This window comes from Rhamphochromis sp. 'chilingali', assembly GCF_963969265.1.
Source record: "Rhamphochromis sp. 'chilingali' genome assembly, chromosome: 14".
Lineage (NCBI taxonomy): Eukaryota > Metazoa > Chordata > Actinopteri > Cichliformes > Cichlidae > Rhamphochromis > Rhamphochromis sp. 'chilingali'.
The window spans coordinates 9,959,366-9,976,216 of record NC_137941.1 but is presented as its reverse complement, the minus strand read 5'-3'; the positions used below and the strand labels follow the sequence as shown (position 1 = coordinate 9,976,216).

General features: G+C 38.8%; 1 protein-coding gene across 1 annotated transcript; it reads right to left on the bottom strand.

Annotated features, from left to right (window-relative positions):
* Positions 1 to 55: 55 nt before the first annotated feature.
* LOC308410104 (CD276 antigen homolog) lies at positions 56 to 16,842 on the bottom strand. Its single transcript, XM_080903228.1, has 6 exons — positions 16,710 to 16,842; positions 15,118 to 15,215; positions 2,613 to 2,966; positions 1,995 to 2,285; positions 1,171 to 1,214; positions 56 to 192 (listed from the first exon to the last, which is right to left on the bottom strand). The coding sequence occupies exons 1-6, from the start codon at positions 16,808 to 16,810 to the stop codon at positions 157 to 159; spliced, it is 924 nt and encodes a 307-aa protein (XP_080759354.1). The 5' UTR covers positions 16,811 to 16,842; the 3' UTR covers positions 56 to 156.
* Between the last annotated feature and the right edge of the window lie 9 nt (positions 16,843 to 16,851).

Sequence of the window (16,851 nt, the reverse complement as noted above, 5' to 3'; positions counted from 1 at the left end):
TGTAAAATTTAGATTTCAGCCTATGTATTTACATTCTGCCCGACACCGACTGCTATGTCTTCTATTTAGTGTTTTCCCTTTATTTAGCTACATCATCAACTACAACAGCTGCAGGATCAGGAGTGCTGTCTTCCAATGGTGCAGGTTCATTGGCGCTCAGTTGTTGTAGGCTTTGTCCTGAACAGTCTCTCCCTGCAAGAAAAATGATTCATGTATTAACTTTCAACAGAGCAGCTGTGTACGGCATATGTGTGGATCTTTTTCCAATGGATCTCAACAGCGTAAAGGGTTGACACAGAGCAGAGACATCTGTGCCTGTGCTTAATTTCGTGTTCTGAGTTCCAATGGAGGAAAAGTGGTCTTCATGAAGTTATAGTTTGAGGTTATTTTACACCCTGAAATGTTTCTCTCTCACAAACTTTGTGTTGTAGCTTTCATTGGTAACTGCTTCAGAAGGTGAGCTAAAATTAAGAGATTGATACTAATTTTCCACAGCGGTTTAAACCTGGTGCATTCTCTCAAAGAGGTTGCAAATTAAAGGAAGAAAAAAGCAAAATAAGTATGTACTCAGTTGTCCAGTTGTTGCTGCCAGTCACTAGTGTCAAATCGGTTGCAAAGAAATATACGGTGCCACACAAAAAAAATCCTTGTGATTGCATGAAAAACACCAACTTGTCTGCAAGCATTGCAAATGTGTTTTTTTTTTTTTACTTTAAATGGAAACTGTCAGTTTCCAGTTTGTGTCAAACTTTACACACTTTCATTAAAACTCGAAGAGTATTTGGGTAGTATTTGCAGATAAGTGGACGTCTTTCTTGCAAACTACAGGCAAGTGCAGCAACCTTATGGTGTAGCACTCTCTTTTTCATAGCAAATGCAAGCAACCACTCACCAGCCAATCAAGTAATAACACATTTTTACCCAGCAACCAGAGTTTGCTAAGGGGTCAGAGTCACTTTGTCATTTTCTAATGATGTATATAGTCATACATTTTACTCAGTACTGCTGTTACTGATCCTCCGCACAGTATTTGATGTAACCAATTTTTAAACATTTAATTACATAATTAATAATTACAAAGGAAAAGGAGCAAAATTCAAAAGTTTACAGACTTTTCCTTTTTCGGCAGCCAATGGTGGCTCCTGCTCCGAGTATTACTGCAAGTATTACCGGTACTCCAAGAACAGCTCCCAAAGGCAGACTCCAGCCTTCATCTGTAAATCAGGAACAAGACACAGTTACAACAGTCAGTTGTGTTACTTTACCTACAACTTCAACACAAAATTAATCCTTAGTGCAAAAATCATCTAAATCTAAACAGCACTGTAAACTGAACTTTAGGTTAACTGCTCATGGGAATCTGTATGAATGAAACACAGAAAGCTTCCACGAACTGATGGGAATTGATGTGCATCTTGAATTCTCTTGCATGAAAATGGTAACGTTGTAAGCTACTGTAATTCAAATCAGGATTGTTGGGGGCCACACTTTTTTCAAAAAGTTACTTTAAGAACTTCTCTGGTTTGAAGAGATTAGTGTTAATATAATTATGAATTCATTCACTCAAATTGTATCTATAAAAGATTTGCTACTACTAAGTCTGCAATGGAGAATTAGGTTATTTTCTAGGCTTGTCAAGGCTTTTGGCTCGATGACATGAAATTACAGGGAAACAGACCTACAATTGATGTTATTCTGGGATGAGATGTATGTAATTCCGGCAGTTTCAAATTTCACAGTGCGTTTTTAAATTTACAGCAAAATTACATATATATATATAAAAAAAATTTTGTCTGTGTTTAAGATGAACTGTGACTTAAGACTTAGAGTTCTGCCTCAGGAGTTGAACCTCAAGTTATTCTATGTTTTTGTCATTGTTGGTTGATTAATAAACACAGTGGTTTACATATCTATTTCAAACCTATGGATATGGATTCTGAATTTATTTGAAAAGTCAACTTCAGGCTGAAAAGCAAAAATGATCCTTGGAGTACCTGTAATTACGTCTTTAATTACACTCAATGTCTCCTTTGAAGTTGGGTTGTAAACGCTGCATGTAACTTTCTGTGATCCTCTGATGTTGGCAGTACTGGTAACTCTGTAGGTGCCGTCATCTTCCTTGTAGATCTCAAGGGTCTGGACATCAGGTGGTTCAAGTGTACGTTCATGTCCCTCGTGGTCCACGGAGATCCATGATAGCTCTGGTTCAGGAAAGCCCCCCTTTGTTGCACACATAGCCATCATATCTATGGTGTTGACCACGATATTTGGAATCTCAAAACGAGCTGGAAATGAGTCAGAGATTTTTCACATGTATAAATGTTAGAATTTTCATACAAATTTTAAGAAATCAGAGATCATTATTGTACAAATTAACAAAAACATAAACTAGTCACTAGTTTTATCCCTCAATCATCACTCAACTCAGTGAATAAATACATGCAGCACTCGAAATGATCATCACGAGCCACCTGTTTTATTATTCTTAAGATATGTGCCTGAACACTGCCTGAAGGGTTTCATCTTTTCAATCCCATTGGACATACAGTTTGCATTTCACATATTTAACAAATACTGATATTTGCATCCATGTTAATTAAGGTGAACTATACCTGCTACATGAACAGTGGTTTGGCAGAGCGTCCTGCTTTCTGGTATGTAAGCAACTTCGATGCTGAGCTGATCGTCTTTCAGCATCAGCGGATTGATGACAAGGGAGAAGTTGCCAGAGGCCAGTTGATCGCGGAAAATTGCAGTCCTGTTTTTAAATGACTCACTTTGGTGTTGAAATTCCTCTTGTCCTTTTGAAAAAACATGAAGAACGCTGGAATTACTTTGCCAGTATATGGAGGTTTGCTCAGGAATGAACTTTTCGCTGAGGTTGTGATGGCACTGAAGGACCAGCGGTGCCCCTCTGGTTCCATTTGTTTCTGATGAAACTGGCACCAAGAACCAGAACAGCAGACCTGCAGGGAAACAGAGAAACATCCAGCTAAAAAAAAAAAATCAACATTCCAGACAGTAGAGCTCTGAATCTCGTAAAATACTTTCTGACCTGTGGAACGTAGTACTTTATTGTACTTTATACAGTAAATTGAGACTAAAAGAAGTCCATTTAGATTCACTCAATTCAGACGTCATAACCTGAAGACTTGTTTAAGCCTAACTAATCAGCTGGTAAAATGGAAAAAAAATGCAAGTTATAATGCAATAAAAGTTACGTCCAAATGGGACTGGTGGACTGGAGCTGCTCCGTTTACTGCTCGGTATGTAAGTACAAGTATTTTAAAATTAGTCTTAAAATACATCAGGAGCCTGTGTAAAGAGTTCAAAATAGGAGATAAGTTCGGCGTGTAGAGCAAGGGTTCCCCACAGAGAGCCTGCACGAAGCCGTTTTTTTCTTGGACTCAGGCAGGGCAAGGTAATCTGCCAGTAGCCCTTGGTCAAATCCAACATCAAGAAAAAGTGAGCAGTGCCTAACTGGTCAGGGAGCTTGTTGACCCAGGGCATGGAATAAGTGTCAAACTGTGAAACTTGATTCACCTTAGGGTAGTCAACACAAAACTATATAGAGCCATCTTTCTTCACAAAAAGAACTATGGGGCTACACCACGTTGCTTTACTCCCATTTTTAGCATTTCAGCCAATTCCCTCTGAACAATTTGCCACTTATGCTCAAGTAACCAATAGGGTGTGTATCAAAATAGTGCTCATAAGACTATCATTAGACTCGCAGATATCGGAGTCATTATTTGGTCATGAGACTAGTATAGCTGAGCAGGGTGGAGAACAAATCTGCAAAACACCGCTACTCTGCTACTCTGCTCTCTGGGGCTGTGTGAGATGGTTGCCACAATGGCGGGAGGCAGGAATCGTGGAATTATGCACCGCCAGCCCCAACTCATCTCTCACCGTCACCAGGCTCACCAGAGAAGCGGTTTCAGCCTCTCTTCATGCTTTTAAGAGTTTGAGGTGATATATTTGTGTGGCTCCTCCCCTGTCTGACAGTATGATGTTATAGTCAACGCCACCACGTGACCACAACGAGACCTTACCAATTGGCAAGTAACTTTGAGCTAAAAGAAAGGAATAATACAAGCACTTTGTGGCGATCCCAACTGCATTTATCCTCGTGAATGAACTTATGAATCATGGGCTTTTAAGTCTTGTTCAGTGTCTACCACCCGTCAGTCTGAGGGTGGTAGACACTGGTCCAAACAGATTTAATGCCCAATAATTCATACAGCTCCTTTAGTGTGCAAGACATGAACCATGTACCCTGGTCAGTCAGTATATCTTTCAGGATGAAGAATGGGAGATGACCTGAAACAGTGCTTGTGCAACACTCTTTGCAGAAACGGTGCGCAGCCTCACTGCTTTGGGATATCAGATTACGTGATCCACCAGAACTAATACAAAGCGATATCTTTGTGAGGACTCTGGTAAAATGGCCTGATGAGGTCAACACCAAAGACTTTAAATGGGACCTACATTAATGGTAATAGGCACAAAGAAGCTTTTGCAATCACAGGCTGGTTAACCAGCTGGTAGCGGAGTGGGCCTACTTGTAGACCCACTCTATGAACGGTTTGAGCACGATGTGGTTGAGCAGCCGAGCCTCACCCTACGCAGCTGCCAACTGTGCAGTTTTCCAGCTCCCCTGCTCTGCCCTTCAGCCAGTTTATTTTAAGCTTTAATTCAACCAGATTATTCTTTTCCTCAGTAGGAAAACAGCTCCAGTGAGCTAAACTGCACAATACCTTAGACTTCACACAATGGAGCTAACTGCTAGACCACATCACCTTTTGTTTTTTTAACCCTCCACATGCACACACAGTTAGATGCATAGAGCAACCTTCAGGTTCAGGATCTCACTTCCAAGGCAACACTTCAACTTTTAGGCTGACAAATGACAGCCACTATTTTGTTGGCTTACATGGTCATCAGACAAAAAGAGTTCTCCCACGACACTCGAACTACTTTCACGTCTCACGCAACATTTTTATCGCTGAATGTAACAACTAACAAGACAGCTGATGAGATTAGTAAATAATGATATTATAAACTGGATTAATAGAAAGAGCAGATTTCATAAGCACAAAGGTCACCATGCTAAAAGAAGTACATATACGCACACTTTGCTTCACATACATTTTTGCAGTGTCTTGAAGGCATATAACAAATTTTCAGACATACCAAACAACGTGGAGAAACAACTCATTTCCATTTATAGTAAAAGGAACGTCCTTTTGTCAGCAGCAGGATGATATGTACAGAATGACGAAACAGGAAGGAAGCGTTTGAGCATGTGCAAATGTAGTTTCAACTACATAAGGGAAAAAAACGTTAAAAAACAGAAAAACATTTTCTTTTATTAATTAATTACTTATTAATTAATTTTATTTTTTGGCTCTCATTCTCGTTATGACTGAAGGATACTGTAAATGATACCTGTATGTGTTAATAATGTAGATGATTTTCTCCATACTGCTCCACAGGTCACTCAAAATAAAATATTAAAGCAGATAAATCAAAACATGCTTCAATTCTGGGCTCATGTCTTATTTTGACTTTTTTGTTTCACTGACAGTAGCCTGAAAAGCAGACAATAAATACCTGAATTAAAAAATAAATAAATAAATGCTCTTATGATTAACACAGTATAAAGAATAAAAGTATCCCAATTAGATGAATATTATATATTTTTTATATATGGTTTATAGATAGAAAAAATTAAGGTTTTAGGAAGAGAATCAAGCTCACTTCTTATGGAGAAAAAAAATGAAACTATGTGGTTCAAATGACCAACATAAATGCAATAAAAATATTTTTAAAGGATACCCAGGACCAGAATGACCCCCCCCCCCCACCCCCCTACCTGATGATTGGAGTTTGAAGCCGAAAAAATTAGATGAAATATTCCTTGAAGACCCTGACAAGAGAATAGATAGCTCCCGTGCAGACTTCTGAATATGTGTGAATATGTTTCTTTCTGTAAGAAAGAATCAGACCCACACTGCGTAAACAACCGCAGCCCTCACTGTCTGAAAGGCAGAGCCGCAGACTGCACAAGAGGGGCGTCTGCAGCTTCGTGATGTAAATCTGGACCCAATCCAAAGTGCATTAATACTCTGCAGCATTTAGGTCTACATTACAGAATACAAAACGTTAGTCTTGTGTCTTCTGCTTGTTATTTAGCTTCACTTCCTTTTGAGTTATGTTACATCGCTTTTGTACCCACTGCTACCTTTCGCCTCATTATCTTCAAAGCCTAAATTGTCTGACAAAGCCTGTCCCGTGAGGATTTTATGCTGAGAAGACTGAAATTTGGCTCACATTATGCACCACTATGTGGTGCAACTTGGTCCCTCAATAGCAAACAAATCAGGACCTACTTACTGTAGCTTGCAGTGGCAGATATCATGTAGTCCAGGGCTGGAAAAGTACAAAAACCTAGCCTAGCACCCAGTCTATCTAAGGTGGAGCTGTGGCTCTATATGCTCATTCATGAATTGAAAAGGAAGCTCATAAATGATTAAAAACAAAAAGCTTTACAAGAATGCTTCATTTAACAGACCCACTGCTCTGCATTTGGATAGACTGTTGTGTTGTGACATTGTTTGTGTTTCTGTTCTCTAAACTGTGTAATACTTCTTCAATTCAAAGTAAAACATAACCAGTGGGTCACATCAGGGGGACAGCAATCAAAACTTTAATCAGTTCCCCAATTTATTTTATTTTTTTTACTGTTTAAAAAGAGTTTGGTGGTTTTTCTGAGTAAAAGCCTCTACACACAAGAAACATAAAATCTGTGCAAATATATCGTCCACTAAAAATATTTTATGACTCACCTATTCTTGATGCAACCCAACACGAAATTACGTAGGAGGAATTTGCAACGTTAATTTTTTGAAGTTAAGCTAAATTTTTCCAGTGTTTCGGTTGCATGCAAACACATCTAACCAATCACATCATTGTCTGGTGGTGACACAGTCAAAGTGTTGAACATGGTGTTACATTTGATTGTTGTTGTGTCACAATCGGCTCTTGAAATTATTTCTCTGCCTCCTCAAGTATGGTCTCATTTCTCTGCTAACAAGAGTTCAACTGGCCCCACTGACATCCAGAAATATGCGCAAAAGCAATCGCAATAAAGCTTCAGCTCCTGGATCCCAACATGAAGTTCTGCATGCTGCTCCTTTCTCTTGAGAATGAGAGGAACAAAGAATTTCTGTTTGTTCCTTTTTTGGTTTAGTAAAATCAGGACTAGCTCATCATTGCTTGATGTCAACTCCTTTTTTTCATAGTGTGTTATTTGAGGATGAATTTTCTGCAAACACGTTCAGTGTGTATTTAGGTTACACAGCATGTTTGGATCCGTAAAATTCGGAATTACGTGACGTTTTTATGAAACGCTTCTGGTGTGTAAAGCCTTAGCAGGACAAAAACAGCTGTTTAGTAAATTCTGAAATTAGCTGCATTCTGCTTACATTATTAGAAAACTACTTAAATCAAGCTGTCTGACTGGTTCTTAATTACTTCTGAGATATCATTGCCATTTTATAATCAGTTACAAAGTTTTCCTTTTTGATGACTATGCCTGAGGAAACAAAGAGGAAAAAATTGAACTGCTTTCACTTCAACAAACTGAGTCTGCTTTATGTCCCAGACAGAAAGTCAGCAAGAATACATCTGTGGCAGAAAACAAAAACAAAAAAGGATCCATGGACCACAAACCTACTGTGCTTCACCAATATTTCTGGTAACTAACAACTGCAGCCAGCAGACAGTTGCAAAAAGGAGAATATATGTGCTGACGGTGATTCGTTCTTGTAATACAGGCTTGAGAAATAAAGTTTACATTTTGGCATCATCATAAAGCAACACTGCTGACTTTCTTTGCTTTGCTGCCATGGTTTCTGGCTGCAAAACAAAGACAACTGAAGTACAAGTGCATTGTGGGTAAAATATAAAGGCTCCTATCCCCCTAAATACTCTGATGGCTGCTCAGAAACAATCAATTTAACACAAGGATCTTGCCGCGATTGCTAACCTGCCAATGATGTGCTTCCAAGGCCCTAATATGACCTAAAATAGTATTATATAACATACTATATATTAATATTAGTAGTTTCCATAACAGTAGTATACTATTTCACTTTGATTTTTATCATGATTAGTTATGATGATGGTGCAGGATGAAGATGTTCATATCTGACTGAAACACAAACAACAAACCAAAAACATCCCGTGAAGCTGACACTGACGCGTGGTTGTAAGCCAATCAAGTGCCAGCAGCTAAATCCATTTCGTCATATAGACATGATCAAAACAACCTGCTGATGTTCAAACTGAGCATTAGAATGGGGAGAAAAGGTGATTTATGTTAATTTTATGAACATGTCATGGTTGTTGCCAGGCAGAAACTGACAATCTACTATCATTTTCCAACACAAACATCTCTTGGGTTGTAAGAGAGCAAATATTCAATGAGTGGCAACAGTAACTCAAATGACCAACCACGATTACAACCAAGGGAATGCAGAAGAGTATGTCCAAATGCAAATGCAGAATCTTGATGCTGATGGGATACAGCAGCAGGCGATAAAGCCAGGTGACACTCCTGTCAGCTAAGAACGGGAAACTGAGAGTACAGTTCACACAGGTTCAGTAAAACTAAACAACAGATGACTGGAAAAACAATATCTGGTCTGATGAGTTTCAATTTGTGCTGCAACATTCAGATGGTCAAGTCAGACTTTGATGTAGACAACATAAAAACGCAGACCCATTCTGCCTTTATCAGCGGTTCCTGCTAGTGGTGGACTAGTAATGGGGTGGGGAATATTTTCTTGGCACACCTTCAGCCCATTAGCACCAAATGAGCTTTAAACACTCCGCCTACCCTGAGTATTGTTGCTGATCATGTCCATCCCTTTCCATGGCTGCCCCAAACAAGATAACACCGCGAGTTAACGAACAAAAGATTCACATCATGGATGCAGTGCACACATTTGGTGCAATTGTGTGATGCTATCATGTATAATATCATATGAACTGAAATCTTTGACGAATATTTCCAGTATTTTGTTTAATGAAGAATTAAATTCTTAATGAAAAATGAGGTTCACACCGGACCTAGCAAGGTGTACCTAATAAAGTGGGCAGTGTGTGTACGGTGATTGAAGATACAAAAACAATGGAAACCAAAGATACTACCACAGAAAGCAGTGTAAATTAAACTGCCTGTATCAGATCAACAAGAAGATTACTGAACACAGAGCAAGCGAACAGACTGAGAAGAAGGCAAAAAATGATCAAAGTGAAGATCAAAGGAGCTAAACGTAAGAGAGACAAAACAACTTCAAAATCAATGAAGAAAAAAAGAGCAAATAGAGCAACAGGAAGTTGTGTGATTTTTTTTGATGCAACAGTTTTTCTATTTTGTCTAACCATGAGATATCCATTTGAGAATCTTACCTTTCGGCCCCTGTTGGTTTTCACACACACTGTTTCTATGTTAGGCGGGCAATGGAAAAACTGTCAGGTATCATCGTTGGATCTGTAAACACACGTGAGTCATGTTCTTCCTTTTCTATCATATTAAACTGATTTCATATCTGCATCTAATGGCAGGTGGTTCTCAATATTAAGGAAGTCATCTGAACGTCTTTGTCTGACAGAGAGTGGAAGCTTGTCGTGCAGAGCTGAACAGAGAATATCAGCTCACTCTTCTGTTTTATTTTCTAGCTCTCGATGTCGGAAAGGCTCAGATTATTGAGTCTCCTTAGAGTACACTTGGTTTAATATTCTGCTTTAATACTCTGACACGTTACCCAACTCTCACTTCCTCTTCAATGGCAACCAAAGCACGTAGGCTTTATGTAGTCACAGGGCACTGATAATGCAGATATTAGCTGCTCTCCGCAGCCGAGCTTTACTTCGGTATTATGAAGACTTTATTACTAGTCATTCTGGGGGGAAAGGCCCGATGAAGACTGTCGAGTCAAAAGAAGGCATCTTGTTAGTCTCCATTGCACATGACCTCATTTTTAGTGTCCGTGCTCACTAACACGTGTTTTACTCGCTGCTCTTTGACAAAAGGCTCACAAAAATGTTGATCCTATTTGTACTTTTTTTCAGTCTCACGATCGGTAAGCTATCACCTTTTTATAAGACCATTTTCATTCAAAGCTGTGTGCGTGTTTGTGTACATGATGGAACTGTACCGTTTGGCTTATCTGAGAAGAAATTCATTTTAAAGATAAGAGTACTTGGTATTAGACTGTCACAGGATTTGAGGAAGTAGCAATCATTAACAGTTGTCTATTTTATTTTATTTTTTCCAGTTTCAGTGGGTAATGCAACACTGGTGTATGTTAACACCACTATCACCGACTCAGCAGTCCTCGAATGTAGTATACAAAATAAAAATATCACGGACTGGAGTAATGTTCGTTTTTATTGGCAAGATAACAGGGATTTTGTGTTGTATTCCTATAATGAAGGAAGAAAGATGGCTGAGCATGTAAATGACTACTATAAACACAGAGTCACAGCCTTCCCTCAGGACATAATTAGAGGAAATATCAGCATCATAATCAAAAACCTGACTCTTGAAGATAACGAAAGGACTTTCTGGGCTTTTGCGGCAGTCTTGGACGGCAGCGTGATGAAGAAATACCACCTGGAACACACACAGATCTGCCAAGTAACTTTACAGATCGGTGGTAAGAAAGGTTTTCAGTCTTTTTCACAAAAATAAGAAAGAGAAGTTATATTGTCATATAAATAAGCACCTACAGTCAGTGGAGATGACATTGATTTTATGCTATTGTGGTTAATGTAGAATGTGTAGTTTCCTCCTTTCAGGCACTGCCAACAGTGACAATGCTAATATTTGCATTTAGTGATTGTAATGATTATTTATCGGTAATCAAGTGACAGCTAGGTTCAAATCATTTTGGACAAAGACACAGTTTGTGTATTTTTGCTCTGTGCACAACCACAGTGGGTTTTAAATCAAACAGTCAAGATGTGCTTGAAGTGCACAAGCTATTCAGGAATTATACATATTCATCTCATCCAGTCGAAGGACTGATGAGGTTATGTCATTCTGAAGAATCTGGCATGAAGAATCGCTACTCCTGTTAGAGTAATATTCACTTTCTTTATTCAAAAAATTTTAGAAAGATGGAAATGGTCTTCTGTCCCCTTCTCTCCTCAGTTCCTTATCAGAATCCCAGGCTAGATGTTAATATGAAAACAATGACTGCAGTGTGCACTACCCAAGGAGGATTTCCTGCCCCTGAGATACAATGGGTCCTCCTCTATACCAGCTCTCATCAATCAGTAGAGTCGAGGAACATCCAAACTACAACGATGCAGAATTATCACGACCGCCTTTACAGCTCCCGCAGCACTCTACTAATCCCTGCAGGTCCTCACGAGGCCGTGAGCTGTCTCATCCACAACCCGACTTTGAACACGACAAAGAGGGCCACCGACACTTTCAGCAAAGGTATGTTTGGCGCCATCCAGTGGACTGAGAAAAGTTAAACTGGAGATAGAGGGGATCTCACTAATTTCACATGTAATCTACATGCCAGTACAGTCACTCGAGGTTGCACAACATAATATTTGTGGTAGTGGTTTTTATTTTATAGAATTTAATAAAATGGACAGTAAAAACCATATATCAATTTTTTTAGCGGTCAGATATTTTGTATTTTCCAACTCTGATCACTTTTTCTGTTTAATAATTAAATGCAAAAGAATTTGATGAATGAAAGAATGAATAATTATCACATCAATGTCAAAACACTTTTCTTCCAGTGGAAGTAGCGGAGGTGCTTTGAAGCCAGAACTATGAGTCCACTTGTTGTAGCTCATTATTCTCTTCCAGTGTTAAAGCTTGGCCATCTTTCAACTTGCATGACAATGACTGTTCATTTAAAAGTATTTGAGGTGTATCAAAAAGAATAATTTTAATTCAAAAGGCTATATTTTTTGCATCCCAAACGTATAAATGTGTCCCCCTTCACAGACACAGAAAACCTGTCCCCTTGATGTTACACCCTGTGTAACGCCCATTTTAATCTATTTGGTGCTGAAAACAAATTACAAACAAACTATTAAGAGAGGAGGGAGTTTGCAGCTGTTATGAAGCTGAGCGGTTTCATAATCACCACTTTTGTTTTTGCAAACTAGACATGGTGAGCTCATATGCAGAAAGCTGTTAGCCACAAATAAGAACAAAAACAGCAGTTATTTCAACATCTCTGTCATCAGGATGTGAAACAGTAGGACCTCAAAACACTGAGTAACCTTTAAAGTTTCTGAGCTCTACTATGTAGCTGTCATGGCAAGAATACTTATCATGATAAAATAAATGCATTTGTAGTTGCTGTTTGCCCAAAATTATAACTCATAATCAAAACAACGCTGGTATGAATCAGTCCAGAAAAATTACTAGCGCAAATCAAAGCATCTAAAGCGCATTTTTAACAAGTTTGAATTATTAAATTATTAAAATTTGGAAACCACAAAAGGGTCCTCCAATATTCACTCACAAATTCAGGATATCAACCATTTTCTGCAGTTTTGCATTATCAGTGTTGCTTTTAGTCATATTTATTTTGTATTCTTTTTGTATCTGTTCACTTCATCTCCGGTCTCAGACTGAAGTAGAACAACAATGATCTGTTCTCGTGCAGAGGAAATGTCAAATTACGTGTCAAACGCCCTCCCCACAGCTCAGAGCTTGAAGCAGAAAGTCACATTCAGTTTGAGACAGATTTCATCTTCAATTTACGAGCAGTCCCACCGACTGAGACTCATTTACTCAGTCCTGTAATACTGACTTAAACTCTCATGTGACAGTTTTACCTCCTGTAGTTTATTCCTGGAAAAAGAGGCTTTTAAAGCTGATGTGGCTATTTCTGTTCTGACTCAGGTCACGAACATTTTAAAACCAGTATAGAGGTATGTGCAGCGATAAGAATCAGTCTAAGGCACAGGTGTCAAAAGATCTAGTCCCCAGGCATGAATTGGCCTGGCAAAGGTTCCAAAACTGTCCTGCAGAATGGCTTTGGAAAATGTGAAGGAAGGGAAAAAAATTTAACTGTAGTTTTATAGGTTTTACAGTTTTCCCTGCAGATAAAGACCCCCTCACAGCCATTCAAGTACTTAACAAGTAGTTATATGACAGAAAGGTTCCTGTTTTTCATTGTCTTCTGTAGAAATTTCAGTTAAGTTAATAAAAATTCCATGTTTTATAAATACAGGAAAGTATAGGAGGTGAACTACCAGAATTTTCTCTGTAATTTACACATTTATCATGTAGAAAGACTGAGATGTGCTGTTGAAATTGCAAGGTTTTATCTTATATTAGGCTCCCACTCTCACGTGACTTAAAACCAATAGAAAAATATTTGAACTTTTTTTTTGTCCATTCAACGCTGCCAGGTTGCCCCTCAGACTGACCAGGAGCTCAGTGATACCCTGGTCCAAATCTGGGAAGCAATCCCCCAGGATATACAGTAAACCATCATCCAGTTATGAGCATGCCCTGATGTTGTCAAGCAAGCACGTTGGCCACGCCCACACAAGCTACTAATTGCCATTTTGAGTTGCTGTAATTAAATTTAAGGAAAATGTAAATATAGCACTTTTCTACTCTTCTGAGCACTCAAAGCGCTTTATACAACTTGTGCATTCACCCATGCACACTTTTTAAGTGCTTTCTTCCTAACATTCATATTCCAATGGATGCATCGCAGAGCAATTTGGGGTTAGTATCTTGCCCAATATTTGGCATGCAGACTAGCCAGGAATCGAACCACCAACCTTCCGATCTGCTCTACCGCCTGAGCTACAGTCACCCCAATCAAGCCTGTCGTATAATTTTGTTTTCACGCTGGTTTTTGTGGTGTTCTTAAATTCAGCCCTCTGTAGGTACCCAGTCACATCAGTAAAGAATGTGTGTTTTCAAAGTGTTCCTAATTTTTACAGCAGTGCAGAATAGCTTACATGTTGGTGTGTCTCTGTCTGCAGGTGCTGGAGTGACGAGCTCCCCTGAATGTCTGATATCTGCTGCTGTGTTTCTTCTAACAGCTCTACACTGGCTGTGATTCACAGCAAAGGTTTTTTCTCTTTAGGATCTATCATGTTAAACAGGTGATGTTTTAGGCTATTTACAGCATTTTCGATACAGAAACATAGATGAAGGACATTCCCACATCTTTGCATATGTAACAGCCTAAAGGAAACAACTACTGTGCTTTATTGCTTTTCCAATTTTCATACAAGACTTACAGCTACATTAATCTGTCTGTTTCAGCCACCTGACATAGACTGATCCACCCATCCATGTTCTGCTGTTGGTACCAGGGTCTGGTTTTGGTAATGGACTACTCCAGAGGAGTGATTTTACCTCATGCTGAAAATACTTCGTGCCATGGAGACACTTCTACTATCCATAATTCAAACTTACTAGTTTAATTCTTTTGCATGTTTCACCCTACCTTTGCATCATTATAATCTCCTCCTGGCTGTCTCTTCAGCAGTAAGTAGAGAAAAAGAAGGGCAATCACAGGGCAAACCACTGTGGCAATTTTTAAATGTTAATACTCTTTGTAATTTATTTTTCTTGACTTACTTGTTTTGTACTTCATTTGGTAGTGAAAGGTGTTCAGAGTTGGTTGGTTGGTGCTAGTGTGGGTTTCATAGAGTCCTCCTGTGTGCCAACAATCTTTTTTTATACTTTAGTCTTATTATTTATTCTTTTAGTCTATTGAAAGACAGTTAAAAGGAAATTATATTTCTAGTAAAATCAGGAAAGTGCTTTCCAGAAAGTTTGTTTTAAAACTCAGAAGAAGTTCCAGACAGTGTTAAAGTGGGATTGCCAGGTGGGAAATGACTCATTCAACATTTAGTCAAAAAATTATGTGTACTGTGAATTACAGTTGTCTTTCTGGACAGGCTGAGAACTGTGCTCTAGCTACATTTAGCTAAGAAGATGTTACGAGGGCTATTGGGGCCGCTTTCCAACCCCCAGCCTGCATGACACCAGTAAAGAAATACAGAATAACAGTAATATCGAATACATTAGCTTACCTTTAAACTGACGACTGAAACCTTTGAAACCAACTGTGAGCATCTGCTTCGTATCAGTCCAACATCCATCACTGTGAACTTTGATTTGCTGAAAGACACTTGACAACAAATTAAACAAACAAATCAATAAACATAAACATAGATTATGAACCTCAAATGTTCTGGAAATAAACATTTATAAAACACATCTACAGTCATTTGTCCCTTTTTTAATACCAATCCTTGTTATAAAACAAACACAAGCATATCAGTGGATAGTTTGACACAGAAATATAGCAAAGGTTAATCTCACACATACACTGTATGTGTTTCCTATGATTAAAGTATATCCCGTATGTGTGGTATATATTCTGGGGACATGCATTTCTGTGCCAGCCACCAAGCCAGTGTTTAGCTTAGCTAACTGTACGGTGCACCAGTTAGCACTGAAAACTGAAAGAAAGCTTAAAAAGATTTCCAAACTTCAGTTAGCATGTTTAGAAAATACAAGCAACACAGTTCCCCACATAATAGTTCATAGTACAGCTGTACAAATTCTCTCTTCATACCTGAAAAGAGGATAAATGAGAGAAAATGGTGGGATAGCTTTCCTTTCAACATCTTCAGTATGGTGGCAAGAGCTCCCCCTAAAGACCTCTACAGGCATAACTAATCAATCACAAACACCATTTCTCAAAATGGGCAAAAGTAGATCATTGTGCCAGGTTGTATCCCAGCAAATAAGGAAATTTTCCCAAAACATTTAATGTACCACTCGAGGTGACAATCTGCAGCCCTGGCGTAGGAGTGTCAGGGAAATTCGTTTTTAGTAAAAATAACAGTTCAGAGGATGATGTTCTGCAACCCTCAGTTTAACTTTAGGCCATCCTCAGTGGAGACTGCTCCCCTTTTCCCTCTCACAGCAGCAGCGCCCACTGTCACTGCTCCTATGGGAAGTTTTAACTGGGAGTACTACAAGTTTACCAAGACTACTATTAGACACTCACACCTTAAAACGTGGTTTCACAAGTCTCTGAATGCTGTACAAGCAGTTTCCAATGTCTTATCAACAATTTCTTAGCTTTATTTACCCACCCTCTATTGCAGTGGCAACAGACATGGCTTCCCAGCAGAAGCAACTTGTCAACAGTGATCCCATCGTCACTGTCCACTTCCATACGTCTAATTATTAATAATATCACAAAGCATTTGAGATTGATAATAGAAATTATTAAAAGTGACTGTCTCTATGTGCTATCTCTGTGACAGACTGGTGACCTGTCCAGGGTGTACCCCACCTCTCGCCCTATGTTACCTGGGATAGGCTCCAAATCCAACCCTCCCACAACCCTGAGAAATCTAAAAGTCAAGTTTAAGAGAATCAACATGTAGATATTTTCTTTTCATTGAAGATTTGTATATTTTAGAGAACTGAATAATATTATTAATCATGATAATTGCTGCAGAGGTAAAGAGATGTTTTTATTACTCTTACAGGAGACAATTCTTACAGAACCAAAAGTTTTGTTTGAGTGGAAATTGGAGTTAAAGGAATTAAACAAACATAAAATCCTGAAGTATGAAAATCTACGCAAATAAAGAAACAAACACACATGCGCGTTTGTGAAGCCACCGTGTGTCCACCAGATGTCGCCAGAGGTTGTGTTATGTGTTGCACACCGTCGGGGATTTTTGTTTTTTTCAGCATTGCCATGCGACAGACTTCCAAGTGCCAACATCATCCCTGCATCTACT

What these genes read in the sequence shown, in the direction of transcription:
- LOC308410104 (XM_080903228.1), bottom strand. Translation starts at nt 16,810, where the DNA reads ATGGCAATGCTGAAAAAAACAAAAATCCCCGACGGTGTGCAACACATA. An exon ending in AACCACTGTTCATGTAGCAG is followed by an intron (nt 2,286 to 2,612) that starts GTATAGTTCACC and finishes ACTCATTTCCAG; the next exon opens with CTCGTTTTGAGATTCCAAAT. An exon ending in AATTAAAGACGTAATTACAG is followed by an intron (nt 1,215 to 1,994) that starts GTACTCCAAGGA and finishes CCTGATTTACAG; the next exon opens with ATGAAGGCTGGAGTCTGCCT.